This window comes from Microcebus murinus, chromosome 5, assembly GCF_040939455.1.
Source record: "Microcebus murinus isolate Inina chromosome 5, M.murinus_Inina_mat1.0, whole genome shotgun sequence".
Taxonomy (NCBI): Eukaryota; Metazoa; Chordata; class Mammalia; order Primates; family Cheirogaleidae; genus Microcebus; species Microcebus murinus.
The window spans coordinates 50,623,226-50,639,165 of NC_134108.1; the positions used below are offsets into that span (position 1 = coordinate 50,623,226).

General features: G+C 43.9%; 1 protein-coding gene across 2 annotated transcripts in view; it reads right to left on the bottom strand.

Moving 5' to 3' along the window:
• Positions 1-15,940, bottom strand: part of SOBP (sine oculis binding protein homolog) — a 160,149-nt gene that overhangs the window by 12,370 nt on the left and 131,839 nt on the right. For both annotated transcript variants that reach the window (XM_076003081.1, XM_012753122.3), the window contains one exon: positions 8,194-10,140. In XM_076003081.1, coding sequence (XP_075859196.1) covers positions 8,197-10,140 — 1,944 coding nt within the window. In that variant the 3' untranslated portion in view covers positions 8,194-8,196. The remainder of the gene's footprint in view (positions 1-8,193; positions 10,141-15,940) is intronic.

Sequence of the window (15,940 nt, forward strand, 5' to 3'; positions counted from 1 at the left end):
GCCATAAAAGAGGTGAGCCCCAGGGGCCTGTGATAAGTTTGAAATTTATTACCTCCAAAGCTTAAATGGATTCTGAGTTTGGAAAAGGTTTTCCCTCCTCCTCTTTTTATACTAAGTGCACAAACAGGCTACCTACAATAAAGACAGCATCCTATGTCTTAGCTTCCAAGATGGCTGAAGGAGAATAGGAAATAATTCAATCTAACCACCAATAAGTTGTCCCTAAGACATTTCAGAGGAACAATATGACACTTTAAGTTCCTGTAAACACAGACTGAGATCCAACACTCTAATGGGAAGTTTTACTAATTACTTTTAGGATAAGAAAAAGAAGTGGGACTCGACACAGTTTAAGTTAGAACACTTTATCTTTTGAGTACTGGGGAATTTTTTTTAAATCACAGACAACCAGCCCTGTTTATGACTTTTTAATATATTTTTAAAGTAAGCTGAACTTACTAAAAGTGACATTTGAATTAAAACCAGAAAAGCAAGCAGAACGTGCATGCATGCCGCAGTGACTTCACCCTGTATCTTTTATAACGATGCTCAGATACCACTCAATTACAGTATTCTAGTGGGGGAAGGCTTTTGGATAAAGTACTTAAAAATGGCTTATAAATATTTAAAGTATAAGCATCTAACAAATCATAATGACAAAGTTTTACATTTGACCACATGTGCTCCAAATATCTTGAAATTACTCTAAATATGGGTTTAAAATATCAAAAGGGCTTGTTGATGGGATGCAGAACTTTGCAGAGAAACTTAAACCTGATCATTCTTGCTCCCACAACACCCAATCTGCACAATTTTTAAAGTGTGCGTGTGTAGATTTCTTTAGAAAAAGATCACATTACAGTCTGAATTTCCAAAACAAGAGTAGAAGGATGAAATATAGGGTTTCCTCTTCTCTCACCAAATGCAGTTTAGCCACTTTGCTTCTAGATAATTTGTTATTGTAGGTTGGCTCAAATTTAAGACAGTAACGTTTTAGAAACACTTGGAGAACTAAGCCAGCTGCAAGTAGGATATCATTACAAATTGAGACACATGTTGTATGGGAATACGATTCATTTTCAATACCAAAAACATGTCTGGGGAAATAAGCCATGCAAATGAGGGAGAGATATACTTTTTAATTACCTTTTCTTGGACTTCAGGTCAATGTCTCATATCAAATGAGTCCATAAAGTATGTTTCTCCCTTTTGTTCTTTATATATTAGCAGTCACATTCTTACTTTCCTTTTTACCCCACAGCTTGCTATTATATCAAAGAAAGACAACAGCCAGGGGTTCAGAGGAGGACCTGATGAGACAACCAGTGCTGGCACAGCCTCATATCAGGATGAGAATGAGCCGAGGAGCACAGGAAGCTTCGATGTGGCTCAATCCTGACCCCACCGCTCCCTGGAAAGGCAATTCTGCTCTTGGGCTCCTAGCGTCCTGCTCAGGGTTGTGCATTTGGACGACGTGGCAAAATTGCATGAGCAGTTTTTGCTTATGATCATAATTCAGTCCTAGGAGCAGCTTGACTGGTTTCCAATTTAAGAATATTTAGTACATTTAAGAACTATTTTAAAGCACTAGAGACTAATTCCAAGTTTTTGTTGTTACTGTCATTTGCTTTTTTTTTTTTTTTTTTTTTTTTTTTTTGAGACAGAGTCTTGCTTTGTTGCCTAGGCTAGAGTGAGTGCCGTGGCGTCAGCCTAGCTCACAGCAACCTCAAACTCCTGGGCTCAAGCGATCCTTCTGTCTCAGCCTCCCAAGTAGCTGGGACTACAGGCATGAGCCACCATGCCCGGCTAATTTTTTCTATATATATCAGTTGGCCAATTAATTTCTTTCTATTTATAGTAGAGACGGGGGTCTCGCTCTTGCTCAGGCTGGTTTCGAACTCCCGACCTCGAGCGATCCGCCCGCCTCGGCCTCCCAGAGAGCTAGTGTCATTTGCTTTTGCTCCAATCGTTTTCATGATAATTTTTTGAGCGATCCCTGCAACGAGTCATGTGAGTGTGTGTATTTCCCCTCCTTGTCGATGGCCTCGTGTTCTCAACCCTGAACCCACCCTATCTCCTTCTCAAGCAGAATGCTGTGGGAATCCACACATTCGGAGAAAAGCGCTACACTGTTAGTCTTCAGAGCTGGCCCCTGACATGGCATTTACTCCATTTCCTTCAGAATGGGACCCTGTTAAATGATGCCAATGCTAAACTGTTTATTTATTTTTTTAAGTTCATTTATTTCTTTCTCCAAATGAACTCCTTTTAGGCTTTTTGAGGTATTAAGAAAAAAGTTTACATGTGCCTTAACATCCATCCACATAGAAAGTGTCATGCACTTAAAATGGCAACTGAAGGCTATAAAATAATTCTGTGCGGGACATGGTGGAAGAAAATAGAATGGCCACCCCTGTCCCTTTGGCACGGTCTCTTAGACAGGAAAGTCTGGAAAAGGCAGGGTGGAGGTGAGTGTTCCACGACATGAGGTAAGTGTTCCACGCTGCCCTGTATTTTGGTCCTCAGACGTCTCTGGCCGTCCGCAGTGCTTGTCTGCACGACGGTAGGTGTCAATGATTGAACCATGATGCACAGGCCGCCACTCGGGCTGGCGAGGGAGTGATTCATTGGGAGCCAGTCGGGGAGCTTGCTTGTTACTAGCAGGTCTAACGCTCCCCCCTTTCCAAGCACACTCTTTCCAGGTGAAGAAAGGTACCAGGGCACTAAGAGGATGGGTAGTGCTCCCAGACACTGCCACTTCAATGCCCTGGTATTCACTGACCTGTCCACTTCTCTGACTCCAGCCATTCTACTTTCTTGGCCTCAGTGGCAGGGCAGAAGGTTTTCCCACAGGACAGTGTCTCCCTATACAGTATAAATTTTGAAAGTCCAAGTGCTGGGATTCATATCTAGCTAGTTTCTTTTCTTGCTTCCCTTTTCTTCTTCTTTCACCACAGGCACTTGCAGGATATGGTAGCTTGAAGAAAAGTCTATAACCTTTGCACTGCATCACTAAAGCATGGCTTACTGAGAGGCAAGCGCTACATCATGTAGCTGCAACTGTGATTCTGAAATATCAAGTCCACAGCAAAAATTGCCAAACAATAAATTCTAAGTTTTAAGGGAAACTAACAGTAATTCAGCTTCCTCATAGTAATAAGAAAAATTCCAACTCAGGGTAATAATGTAAGATAATCCTTCAGAGATATAGAGCATACTTTTTCTGAACCAAAAGCTATGGATCTCTCCTCCCATGAAAATGCCTCTGTGCATAAGCACATAAAACTTCCCATGAAATTCCAGGGGGAGCTGCTGAAAGCCAACCATGGACAAGTCCAGGGGGCCAGGAGATCAGCATTAGGGAACTGCCACATGGATCAGAAGGTCTGGAGACCGGAGCTAGGACCAGTGCTGCACCAGCACAACCCCAAGTGAGTCCCTCTTGAAAGTCTGGCACTAAGCAGCCCTCTGGCCCAACCCAAGTCCCAGCCCTGCTGAAGTTGGAAGGTTATGGGTACATCCGAAAGCAATAAATACTCGGTCACATATGTCATTTCATATTCCATCATAATCTGATTGACATAATATCCAAAAATCAGATGTTTGCGCATTAAAATCCTCCCCTCAAACCCCTAGTGGTAAGGGTTAACATGGAGCCAGCAGCATTGAATGGGGCATGTCTAAGGCCCATCTTGACACCATTCATTCCAGAGAACTTTACAAGTCTGAAATGGTCACAGAAAGCACTCTCCCAGGTCCTACCCACTCACATATGTGCATGATGCAGACCTGGTGACTTCTCGCTGGCGCTTTGAAGTACCTCTACCTAGAACTATAGGCACCAACTGCAACCTGATAGACAGGCTAACCTTTAACTTAGGGATTGTCACCAAGTAACATTTCCAATGATCAAGTACTGAACCATTAGCTAGCTCAAGTCTGGCATAGGATCTAAACACATTCCATTCACACCGATTTCTTCTTCTCATTCTCAGTTTTCGTTCTTTTCCTTGCTTTAAAAGTGGGCACCCACAGTATGGTTTTGAATGTATGGACTTACTTCTCAACCTCCTTCCCAACTCTCTCTCAGTCTTAGAAACTAAATTGGTAAAAGTTACTTGTCACCTCCACCTTTTAGGCTTTCCCAGTAAGGTGAACCCTTGTCTTGAAACAGTTGTTTTTGGGACTGTGGCTCCATGACCAGAAAATAATAATTAAATTCCAAGAAGCCAAAACTACAGAGGCACCCCGAGAAAATAAAAAGTCAAACTCCCCTGCTGATCTTGGAGTGGCATCATGGAATTGAGACCAGGGAAGAGTCTCATATTTTCTGTCTGGTTTTAGAAACATATAAGAAATTTGGGAGCCACAAAGGTGGGATGTTGTATGGACCTATTGCTCCTTAAGAATGGAAAAAGTAAGGGCGAAAGGGTTACTCCTAGCACACATTTTTTCCATTGATTATTTTACTTAAAGAGAATATGTCATTTCCCTGGAAAATTGATGAGGGGGAATATTTTCTTTTGAATATCTTCAAACATTTGCAAATGGTTAATCTGAACTCTCCAATGTACCATAAACAAGTATAAACTGTAGAAATTCAGAAAATGTACAAATACAAACAGCTATCCCCCAAGTTCCCAGGCAAAGACAAAGAGGGAGTATTCCATTTATAAATGGAATTTTTGTGGATAGAATAGTTTGGAAAATGTTTATATATTGTTTTCCTTATTATTTGGGGGCGATTTCTTTTTCCTAGTTTACAGAAGCTGCAGAAATGGTATTTGGAGTCTTAAAAGTTGAAGATTAAAAGGAGTTTACAACCTTTTAAAATCTTCAGCTAAACTTAATTAGTTCTGCATCTGGGGACAATATCTGTCCATTGAAATCATTTGTAATTATGTCAACAAACAAGAATGCATAAAGTTAGGTAACCAGGAACAGAATAATTTCAACATGGAACAACAACAACAAAAAACCCTACAATTTGCAAAGAACTAGCAAATATGATGACTTCCTTGAAGACAATTGTACCTGCCTGGGTTGCTGATTTTATGATACTTTTGTCTGCTTTGGATCTATTTTAAATGATTTTTTAAAATAGTAAGACAGTATGAGAAAGGCAGACAGTGGGAAGAATGAAGAACACTGACTGAAGTTACTGACAGACTCTCCTCTGTGAAATAATATAATGAATCACCAACAAGCACATGGAGAAATCACTCACCTGCACCTCACCCACCACATCTCAGCCTGAGTTTTGCTTTTGGTTTTTAATGCTTTCCACTTTGGCTCTAACTCATCACCAAACAGTGCTCACCAACAGGGCACAAAAGCCATGCAGTCCTTTATTTAATGGATGCATTTCCAATTCCCCTGACCATATGAATGGTCTGTGTTTCTAAAGGCATAGAAGAAAAACAGCATCACATGTGCAGGAAAATCAGGAAGGGCCAGAGGATGTGAGTAAATTATGGCAGGTTGAGACTGCACTGTGAGGTGACATGGAGCGACTGAGGGCAGGAGAAAATGTTATTTAGTGGCAGAGTGGTGGTTCTTCCCCCATCCTAAATCACTTGCCTTGTCACCCCTCTGTGGCTGACAAAGCCTGAATATTTCTGACTTTACAGAAAAGCTGTAATTTCTTGGGGGACTCATCAGAAAATGAACTCTCCAATCTCAAGAGGTATTGGGCAATTTCATCACTGCATCATCTGAAATTGGCTGAAGCTGGGTTAATATTTTTAGTAATGCTTCTGGTCCACATACAAGACCCCAGCCTGATTCTCTATTCAGAAACATATATCATCCAAATAGCCATCATATATTTTATGTTTTTATGTTCTTTCAGTCCTATGCTACTTACGGGCTAGCATCACTATTCTTGACCCGGGTCACTTCTCACTCCAGTGATAGGAGTAAAATCTTTCACCCTCTCTTTAATGTCATTTGAATCAGTGACTTTAGAATGTGTTTAAAATGGCAATTCCCAATGCTTTCTGACTTTCTGAAGGCCGCCACTTTTTGTCACACACTTTCCCATTACTCAAAGCTTTGTCAACCAGATTAAATTACTCTTGTGAAGAAATCAGGGGCATTTTCAATTGAGGTGACTGTGAGAAGGCTAAGACCATCTGTCTTCAGCACAGCAGAACTTGTAGATGTAAAATCAGGAAGGAACGGTGAACTCATTTTTAGTGTTCTGCTCCTACTGGCAAAGCCATCAGTGGAAAAGGGAACCTCAAACTTTGGTGGCTGAGAAACCTTTCTTGCACCTCCCAACAAGTCTTGCTTTGGTTCTGTGCTTCCTGAGCAAACCTCTGGCCATAACGTAGGGGCCCATGTAAATAGGCCAACTTGGAGACAAAAGGCTGGACACACCACATCAAGTGTTACACTTCATGCTTACATTTCCCGCTGAAGAATAATGGGTTGGTAATACAGTTTACAGTTCTTACTGTAAAAACAAGATTTAAACACTGTCTGAAGACTTAGAGAAGTTGGTAGGTAGGCTCAGTTTTTTAAAACTAGGTTTCGTTTTGTTTTTAGGAACTTTCCAAGACAACTGAGGAGGATAAAAGAATTTTAGGAAGTAGGGTAATAAAGAAACTAATTAGCCTATTCTCCTACACTGGTTTAAAGAAAATGTAGCTCTGGGAGTCAGATAGCCTGGATTTGAATCTTAGTTCTGCTGACTAACTTGGGCAAGTTATTTAATTTCTCTGTCTTGGTTTCCTCATCAGTAAAAGGAAGATAGTAACTGTCCTATGGGTCCAGATCCAAATAAACACTACTGAAAAACACTTAGAAGAGAGACTGTACACACAAATATGAGCAATTATTGATGCTCAGAGGTCTGCCTCTCCTAGCCCAGGCCTCCTTCCCAGGGTTTGTGTCCCCACCAGACAGTAAAGTGCATTAAGGCACAGCATCATGTTCACCTTTGCCTCTCTTCAACCCCCAAACAGAGCAGTGCACAAGCCAGGTGCACAGTAAGTGTGTATCTCTCTCCTCGTTCTCTCCATAAACTGCTAATAAACCCAACAGAAGTTTGGTCTGTTTGCTGCGCACTCGGATGGGGGAAAGCACACACTCTGGGGCTCATAGGCCTGAGTTGAATTCTGGTTCCCCCACTTCCCAGCGCTGATTTGGGGAAGGTTTCTAAGCCTCATCTATCCCCTTCTAAGATGTGCATGATGCCTAGTCCACCAGGAGTGATGAGAGGAGCAAATGAGGGCACATCTGGCTACAAGGCACATATACTACTAGTTCCTCTTACCTTCATTGAAATTTTGTCTACCAGTGGCTCACTTGGCATTAAGCAGGATCCTCCCTATAAGGTCTGAGATATGCATTGTCAACCACTTTAGCAACACTGTGCCCTTTGCCCTACTAAAGCCTCACACTGTCTGCAGAGGTGAGCCACCCACAGCTGAGCTGCTGAGCCGCTGAGCCCCCAAAGGGGGAGAAAGCAAAGGTGGCCACTGGTGCTTGAGGCCTACCCTGGGAATGCTGGTTGGGGCCAAACTGCAGGAAGAGACACCATGAACAGGAGCTGTGAGCTGATATTCCAACAGCTTGCCAGGCAAATGCGGCTTAGTGGCCTGGGTTTACTAGGCATATGCATGTAAGAAGGTTCATATTTATTCTCATTTTACAAATGGAATCCCATGGTTATCAGGAAATTATGGTGAGTTGGGACACTCTGCCAGTGAGGCTACCAGCTCTAGGAGGTGGCCCAGCTCATGGGTTTACTGAGCCTTTTACCACTGTCCTGCAACCTCATGACTGAACAGTTAGGTGTCCCGAGTAATCTCTCCTTCCTTCCCACATCCTTCCCTTCTCCGAAAGGGTGAATTACAGAGATGAGCCTAATAATAAAAATAAAAGTGTAATTAAGAAGATGGTGTTTCACAACAGGGTCAAGACTGACACCCTTAAGTGACCTGGGGCATGGCACTTACACGCTGTCGCTTGGTTTCCTCAGCCGCAAAATGGGAATGATGCTACTGAAACAACTGCTCAGTGTCATAGCTGTTGGATCAAATGTTGACAGTATGTGACCACACAAGGTGTACCGTAAAACACGTAAGGCAAAACCAGGATTTCTCATACAGCTCTCGCCTCTGCCCTGTAAGAAGCAAGGAGAGGTGCACTGGCTGGTGTGGAGGAGCGCCCGGTGGACATACAAACCTTTTACTTATTCTGATTTCTAATTCGGAGGCACCTCCTTTTGAGCGGCGGCTCCAGGTCCTCGGGCCCGGCGCTCAGCATGGGCGAGGAGATGATGCACGGCGCCATGGCAGCCTTCTCCGCGGGTTTTGGCACAGGCTGGATCACGCAGCCGGTCTTGGGCAGCATCCGCAGAGCGTAGGCGTGGTCCTCGTCCGCGGGGTTATTAAGGTTCGGGTCTGACTTGTCGCCCCCCACCAGGGCCTCCTCACCTATCAGCTTTTTGGCCGCCTCCCCGTCCAGGTGGCAGTTGGAAGCACAGTTGTTCTCCTTGACCGACTCCAGCTCGCTCACCGCGGGCTCCTCGGGCGACAGCAGCTTCTTCGGGGGCGCGGGCGGCGGCGGCGGCTGCTCCGGCGGCGGCTCCGCGCCCTTGGCGCCCTCGGCGGCGGCGCCGCGCGTGCCGTTCACGATGACGTTGCAGGCCGCGGCGGCCTCGGGGCCCGCTGGGGCGCCCGGGCCGGGGTCGCCAGCGGCGGGCGGGCTGCAGTGGCCGTCCCTGCAGCCGCCGCAGGTCCTGCGCTCCGCGGCGCCCGGCTCGCGCTCCGCCTTGACGTGCGAGTGCAGCGCGCGGTGGATCACGTTGTGCAGCCGGGCCCGGTGGCCCACGGTCAGGTCGATGACGCCGTCCTGCGGGCCCTGCAGCACGCCGGGGAAGCCGAGCGGGCCGCCCGCGCCCGGGGGGCTGCCGGCGCGGCGCGTCAGGTCCACCACCTCGCTCCGGCCGTGCTCCGCGGGCGCGGGCGCGGGTGCCAGGCTCAGGGCCTGGCCCGAACAGCCGGGCGGCGAGTCCGCGGGCTTGGACGAGCCCTGCTTGGAGTCCCGGGGGGACAGGGAGTGTCCGCCTGGCTTGCCTCCCGCCGCCGAGGAGTCGCCAGGGGCGCTCGGAATGAAGTTCTCCCCATTGCTGGAGAACCCGTTGGGGGGCTTGGAATCGTTGACGTGAGGGATAGGAATAGGGATGGGGATGGGCACGGGCAGGGGCACGATCACGGGGTATGGCACGAGCAGGGTGGGGGGCGGCACCAGCGGCGCGAGCGACGGCAGCCCGAAATTCATCATCTGGGGCACCGGCATCGGGCCGTTTGGCATCATGCTCACCGGCGGGAAGGGAAGGCTGGGCAAGGGCGCACCCGGTGGCGGCGGAGGCAGCAGGCCCGGCGGGTTCCCAGGCATGGTGGGGGTGCTCGGGGGGTGGATGTGGGGCGAAAGCATGGGCCGGTGCATGGGGCTGGAAGTGGGGCCCAGGTTCCTGGGGCCGCCGGGAGGGGGCCCAATGCCGGGGAGCATGGGGTTGGACAGGGGGCTGTTGGGGTTGGAGGCGTGGTGCGGCGGCCCGCGGATGAAGGGCGGGCGGATCTGCTGCATGATCTGCTGCTCCATGAAGATGGGCAGCGGCACCGGGCCGCGGTTGGTCATCACCATGGGAGGGCTGCGAGGCGGGACGCCAAGGGGAGGCCCGATGCTTGCAGGTGGCTGGACGGAGACAGGAGGGATGTTTGGAGTCTCGCTGATGGGAATGGACTTGGGCACTGGCGTGGGGATTTTAGTGACAGAGCAGTTGGCAGTGTCAGATGGAGAGACGGTGGTGGACGCCGACGGGCCAGGGCCCTGGCTTTGGCCAGCTGCAGCCACCGGGGAGGGGGCCTTCCTCCGAGCATCTGTTAGCGGGATATTCCAAGAGTCTGGAGTGAGCAGCTGCACCCCGGTGCCTTCTGCTTTATTTTCCATGGGAGGGTGTAATGTGCTGCACAGCCCAGCTGGAAGATTGGCCTGTGTCTCTTTGTAGAAAATGTCCATTTTGTATTGATTGAGACATTTTGCACTGCAGAACTGAAGCCTTCTTTCCCCGTCCCCAAAATCCAGGTATTCTTTTGTGTGTCTTATGTGCTTACACCAGTCACATACCTACAACACAGCAATAAAAAACCACAACAGGTAAGATAAGCAATTTCCCTGGATAGATGGTGTTTCATGTTTCACATAAAGGTTCTTTCAAACTTTATCACAAATTTTCAAACAGGCTGAAGTGTTTCCTTCTAAAAGGTAAAATTCCCAAATGTTTGTAAAACGATGGGTTTGCCTTATAAATATAAACTCTTCAGGATAGCAATTATCAAAACTTCTTATTTTTTTTTCTTTTCTTTTTTTTTTTTAAAGGAATTGTGTTGTCCTTAAGCAGGACTTAAAGATGGTTCTCAGAAAAAGGAATACATATACCTGTCCAATATACGTGCCCACATATTTTCACTTGTCAAAGAGGCTCATTGTAAATGCAAATCTAAATAGTTCTGAAGGGAAGGATTCTCCAGAAAGTCCAATGGGCTTGAAACATAACCCCTTAAAATTCTCCTCATGCAAAGTCACTTTATGCTATTGACTGTGTTCGATAATGCAGTTGGAAAGGGTGTGCTGTGTTAACCAATAACACAAAGCACTGAACATCATTATGTCTGGCTTCCAAGAAGAAACTTGGAATTAATCATGAAGTCTGTGTGAGGTTTAGCTATTCCCAACCTGTGATGTTGCAGCAAGCTAGAATTATTTTTTGAGCTGTTTGCCCACTCTCTCTCGGTAGTCAGAATTTTTGGTGACATTTCTTGGCAGGCAGTCTTATTTAACAACTTTTCAAACACCAGAGAACATTTTCCAAAAGTTGTTATGGCTTTTTCCCCCTTTCAGATCTACTACTGGCAAAAGAAAGACATCACCAAATTTATTTTAAAGTTGGGCTGCAGAACTAATTAAAGGCTGAGAGCTTTTCCCAATTGGAAGTCACTAGACATCAAAGTTCAAAAAATACTCATTCTCAGCTTCAGAACCCATTACTTTGGAGAAATTATTGTGATTTCATTAACACATTAATTTTGCAACACCATCAGCTCTCACAGATGGTGAAGACATGATCTACAATTCAAATATGACTCTTGTTTGCACAAATGTCTTTCCTTCATATGGCATTTTAAACAAGAATTAATATGAGTAATCTTGCCATAGCTATAAACAGATAAACAGATGTCAAAATTTTCAATAGTTCTTTCAGTGCCTTACTTTTTTTGACAGAATTTTACACACACAATCTTTTTTCTTTTTCTTATTCTTTTTTTTTCCCTTTTTGGTCATTTTCTTAGCATTCAAGCCATAAAGCAGCAGAAGAGGAATTGTGAAACACAGTGCAATGGTGAGTTTATTGAATTCAAGTCTCTCCCCCAATAAAGCACTGGTTCCAATATTGTTGTAAATGAAACCCTGCTTTGTTGAAGAGGGTGTCTGTTGTTCTGTTGTTAATGTGTGTTGGTTTGTTTTTTTTTTTTTTTGGTAACTATCGTAAACTGATATAATTAAAAGATGATAAATTTTAATAATGATTGGTCACATAAACAATGCAGAAACAACATATGCTGGGCATTTGATTACTCATCTCATTTAACTCTCAGCTTTCCTTGATTGTAAACAGTGGTGGCATGCTAGCATGCAACTGCGGGAGAGCATGCGCCCGGCAGATGTGGGTCTGTATGTGTAAACCCTCTCTTTTCCTTCTCGCTTTTTTTTTTTCACGGATATTTTTCCAGGTAATAAACTTGATGGCGTGAGACGGAACATGGGTTTTTTGTTTGGTCTCATCAAATTGCCCTTTCAAAATACTTCTTGCAAAAATCTGAGGAGAGTGAGAACACTGCTGAGCGACCTTTGACGATCACAGAGGCATTCTTTCCAATTAGTTATCAAAACTGTAGCAGTTGTTAAAGTGGTAAAAAAAAATTTTTTTTCAATGCTAATATACTTCTGTGTTTTATTCCAGAATTAAGGGAAGTTTTTGTCATAACTAAGATACCCAGTTTACAAATAAGTGCAGAATTGCCTCTCTTGAGAAGAGGCCCACAGAGGCCATCAGACCCTCAAAATTCTCATCTAGAGAAAGGTTAAGTAAACTGGTAGTGAAAACATGGTATGTTGTTATTTTAAAAACTTGATCATTTTAATAAAGGTAATATATAAAGATGTGGCATTTAAGTTCCATTATGAAATAAAGCCACCTGTTTCTGTTTTAATATGAGGCATCCATAGAAAGGCGAAAGTGTAAATTTATAAACTTGAAGTGAGGGATCAAAAACAGCTGCTTTAATCATTGACTAAAAAATATTATCAATGAATTAAACTAATTAAAATAATATACCAAATTTTCTGGCATATTTTCTTTGGATCTTATTTTTTAACCATAAGGGGGAAGAGTTTTCTGAAATCCTTAATTGGTTTTTAAATTGCCAGATTGAATTATTTGCCTCCAGAGGATTCCTGTTTCCTCAAGCCAAATAAATATTTTCAAATGGAGTAAAAAAAAATAATCTAAGTATAACTTAAATTATCTTCATTCATTTCCTATACTGTCAATAATTCATTGACGAATAACAAATGCTCATAGATCCTAATTATCAAATGAGAATTTTCAACTATATTTTATCCATTTCCACGAAAAAAGGATTACAGACATCAAAGTTAGAAGCAAAATCCTATCTCATCAAACTTTCCTGTTTAAAGCAAAGGCCTGATGTCAGCTTCTTGATTTTCTGCAACATTTCAAAGTGTTTACGTAGTAGCGTGTAGTGTGACAGTCATGACTATCTTGTTTTGGGTAACGTAAGTGTGTGAGTATATTTGTGTGTGTGTGTGTGTGTGTGTGTGTGCACGCGCGTGAGTGTTTCCTTGCCCTAATACATTTCAATTCAGAATGCTGATCTCAAATACAGAAAAGCAATCTTTCTGATGAAGGAAAAAATTATTAGAGGAAAAAATTGTCACTTAAGAAATAATGAATCAAATCTGTCTTATAGGACTCATCATTTTAAGATGAGGTCAATGAATTTATGGCACAAATGGCTATATCATGTGAGGCAATAAAACACAGTACCATCATTCATTCTACATCTAACTAATGACATACTTCTAGTAATGAAATATTTCATCATAAGAGCCTGAGCTGATTACTTAAGATGTGGTAGTTAGGTGAAAATATATACTGTCTCTCTCTCTCTTTAATAAAATAACATTTGCATATCCATGAAACACACAGCATATGACTCATAAACTGTGGTTTTCTGAATTGTGGTGTTGTGAGGTATTCTTCCCTTCTTTTTCCAATGACAGCTTTAAATTTTATTTAATTTCTTTTTTTACTTTTTGATGCATTATTTTTCCTCTGTATGCCAAGAAGTACCAAAGTTCCTTAAGACTTTTTAAAAGATAAAGATTAAGAAGTGTAGAGCTTAACTCACTGGGTTCTGGAATGATTTCCCCCTAATTTCACCCCAGCTTTGTTTCTGTTGGAATCTGGCCTCTTTAGTTTTACTTCTCTCCCTAACAGGTCCCAGATTGGACAGAGGCTGAAGCTGTTTAACGACGCCAATCTGGGGACCAAACAATCGGCAAATGCAATGCCATTGAGCAAGACAGCTGAAATGCTTCGAATCACAAATACATAATGTATCACCAGGAAGACAAAAAGATCACAAAGGAGATAAACAAATGTGTATTCCATTCAACCCTATAACAGCAGTCCTCAACAAGATTAAATTTACCTTCCTGGGATGTGTCCAATTCTAAACAACAAAATGAACATTTCCTTTAGTCCATTTAGAGTATTTATATTTTGGTGGCTGACTGCCAGGGTAGTACTTATAAGCTCAGTGGCCTGATGGATTCACTCCTTTCCTGTGAAATAAATGTGTGGCAACCTACACCGCTAAACTGCTCCAAAGACACTGCCTCAGCAAAAATATCACTTGCTCTTGATATAAGAAAACCGAAAGGCAGGACTTCTGGTTCTTATAACTCTTTCCATCTTGTATTTCCCCTGGAAAGAAAGAAAGCTATTCATGTTGGCAACTGAGCCTTTATTTTTATATAAACGTCCAAAGTCAAAGCCAAAGTATGCCATGAGGTTACCCACATGGGCACAATATATACATTCTGCTGGGCTTAAGACTAGAGTCACTGGGGGAGGGGGACAGGGTTTCTAATTAACACATTAATCAGCTGTCAGCTGTGGGAGTAAAGTTCATCCTTTAATGTAACCCACCGCTGCCTTCTGAGTGGTAATCTGGCATCAGGCAATATTTAATTAAACCCTTTTGCTGAAATCACTCTTATCTGGGCAAAGACATTTGTAGCGATGGAAGAGTAAAAAGATAGTAACATCTCCTTGAACGCCATCAACAATTTGAATAACAAAGGGAAGAATCTTCACATGCTTCTGACTTAGCACCCAGGGAACAGCTGAGAAGTTGCAGCTCCTTAAACAAAATGTTTAGTTTGTCATTAGAGGGTGGTTCTACAGGCCTTGGTATGTTAAATGTGGCGTTGATCTTATAGTCAGGCCAGCTCAAAAAATCATGGGTTCATTTTAGTGACCCAAAGGAGGATGGAGAGACATGGGCGGGTGTGCTTAGTGTTTTGAAGGCTTTGGGGTCTGCCTTACCTGTAGACAGTCAGCTCACGGCATGAGTTGGAGGGCCTCAGACTGACCCCATGTGAACTCTTGCTCTGAGTCCTACCCTGGAGTGCCATGGGCCCAGCATCAACTGTCCCTTTGGGTCTAGACAGTGCCTCCAGCAGGGCCCTAGTTCAGTGTACCTGGGTGGCAAAGGATGCTATGGATATCACATGGGACTTAGAACCAGAAGATGTGGGCATGAGTCTGGGCTTTATTACTTATTAGCAGTGCAACCTTATAAAAAAATCCCAGCCTCAGTTTCTTCATCTCTAAAATGGAGCTAATAGTGCTAAGTGTGCCAGGCCTATCATTTCAGCTTATTACAGAGTATATACTTTCAATCCCCAGCCCTCCCCCATCATGGTCACTGATGTCTCATGTGTTAAGTTTATTTTGTAGGAAGAATGCTTCTAGAGCAGTGTGAAGAAGGAAAGGGAAAGGCTCTCCTATGAGCCTGTGTGTCTTTGAGATAAAATGGAGCACGTTTCTCTTTGGGCAAATGCACACTGTGCCTCATGGACACCAGCCTCCAACCCTGCTCCCTATAAGACTCTATCCCAAGGGTGACAGAGGGGCTGTCTGCAGGGACCAGGAACCAGCCCACAATTCTATGCACATCCCAGCTGCTCACTATCCCGAGAAGCCCCTATTCAACTCCTGCTGAGCCTGCCTCTTTTTCCAAGGCCAGTCATTTTCTAATTCAGGCAAAAGCTTGATAAAGCAGCATGGCTGCTTGGAAATGAGTGTTAGAACCATTAAGATGAATAATTCCTCTTAGGCTCAACTGCTGTTTGAATAGTGGAAGCCATAAACTGTGCTATTCATGTTTTATTAAAAAACAGAGCTGATGGACAATCTGCTTCACTCATTTCATGGCAGAACTATCTTCCAAAGGAAGGCCCAGAAGCCACAGTATCAAGATGCCTTTAAGACAGGATGACCCCACCCCGCCACGGTAGAATGTCTTTGCAGGGGGAAGAGCCCCCATAAAGAGGGGAGGGGCACACCAAAACCAGAGGAGTGGGGTGGCCAGCTCACCATTCCAAGCTTTCTTGCAAAGTTGGATTTGGGAGTGAAGGAAAGAAAAAGATGACCTAGCTGTAGACATGCAAAGCTTTACAAAATCAGGAGAGGGATTTAGATAGAAATAGCAAGGGCTCTTATACAAAAAGGCAAATTCATGAAGCAGCTCATTTTCAAAATAAGAAACTTCCTGCA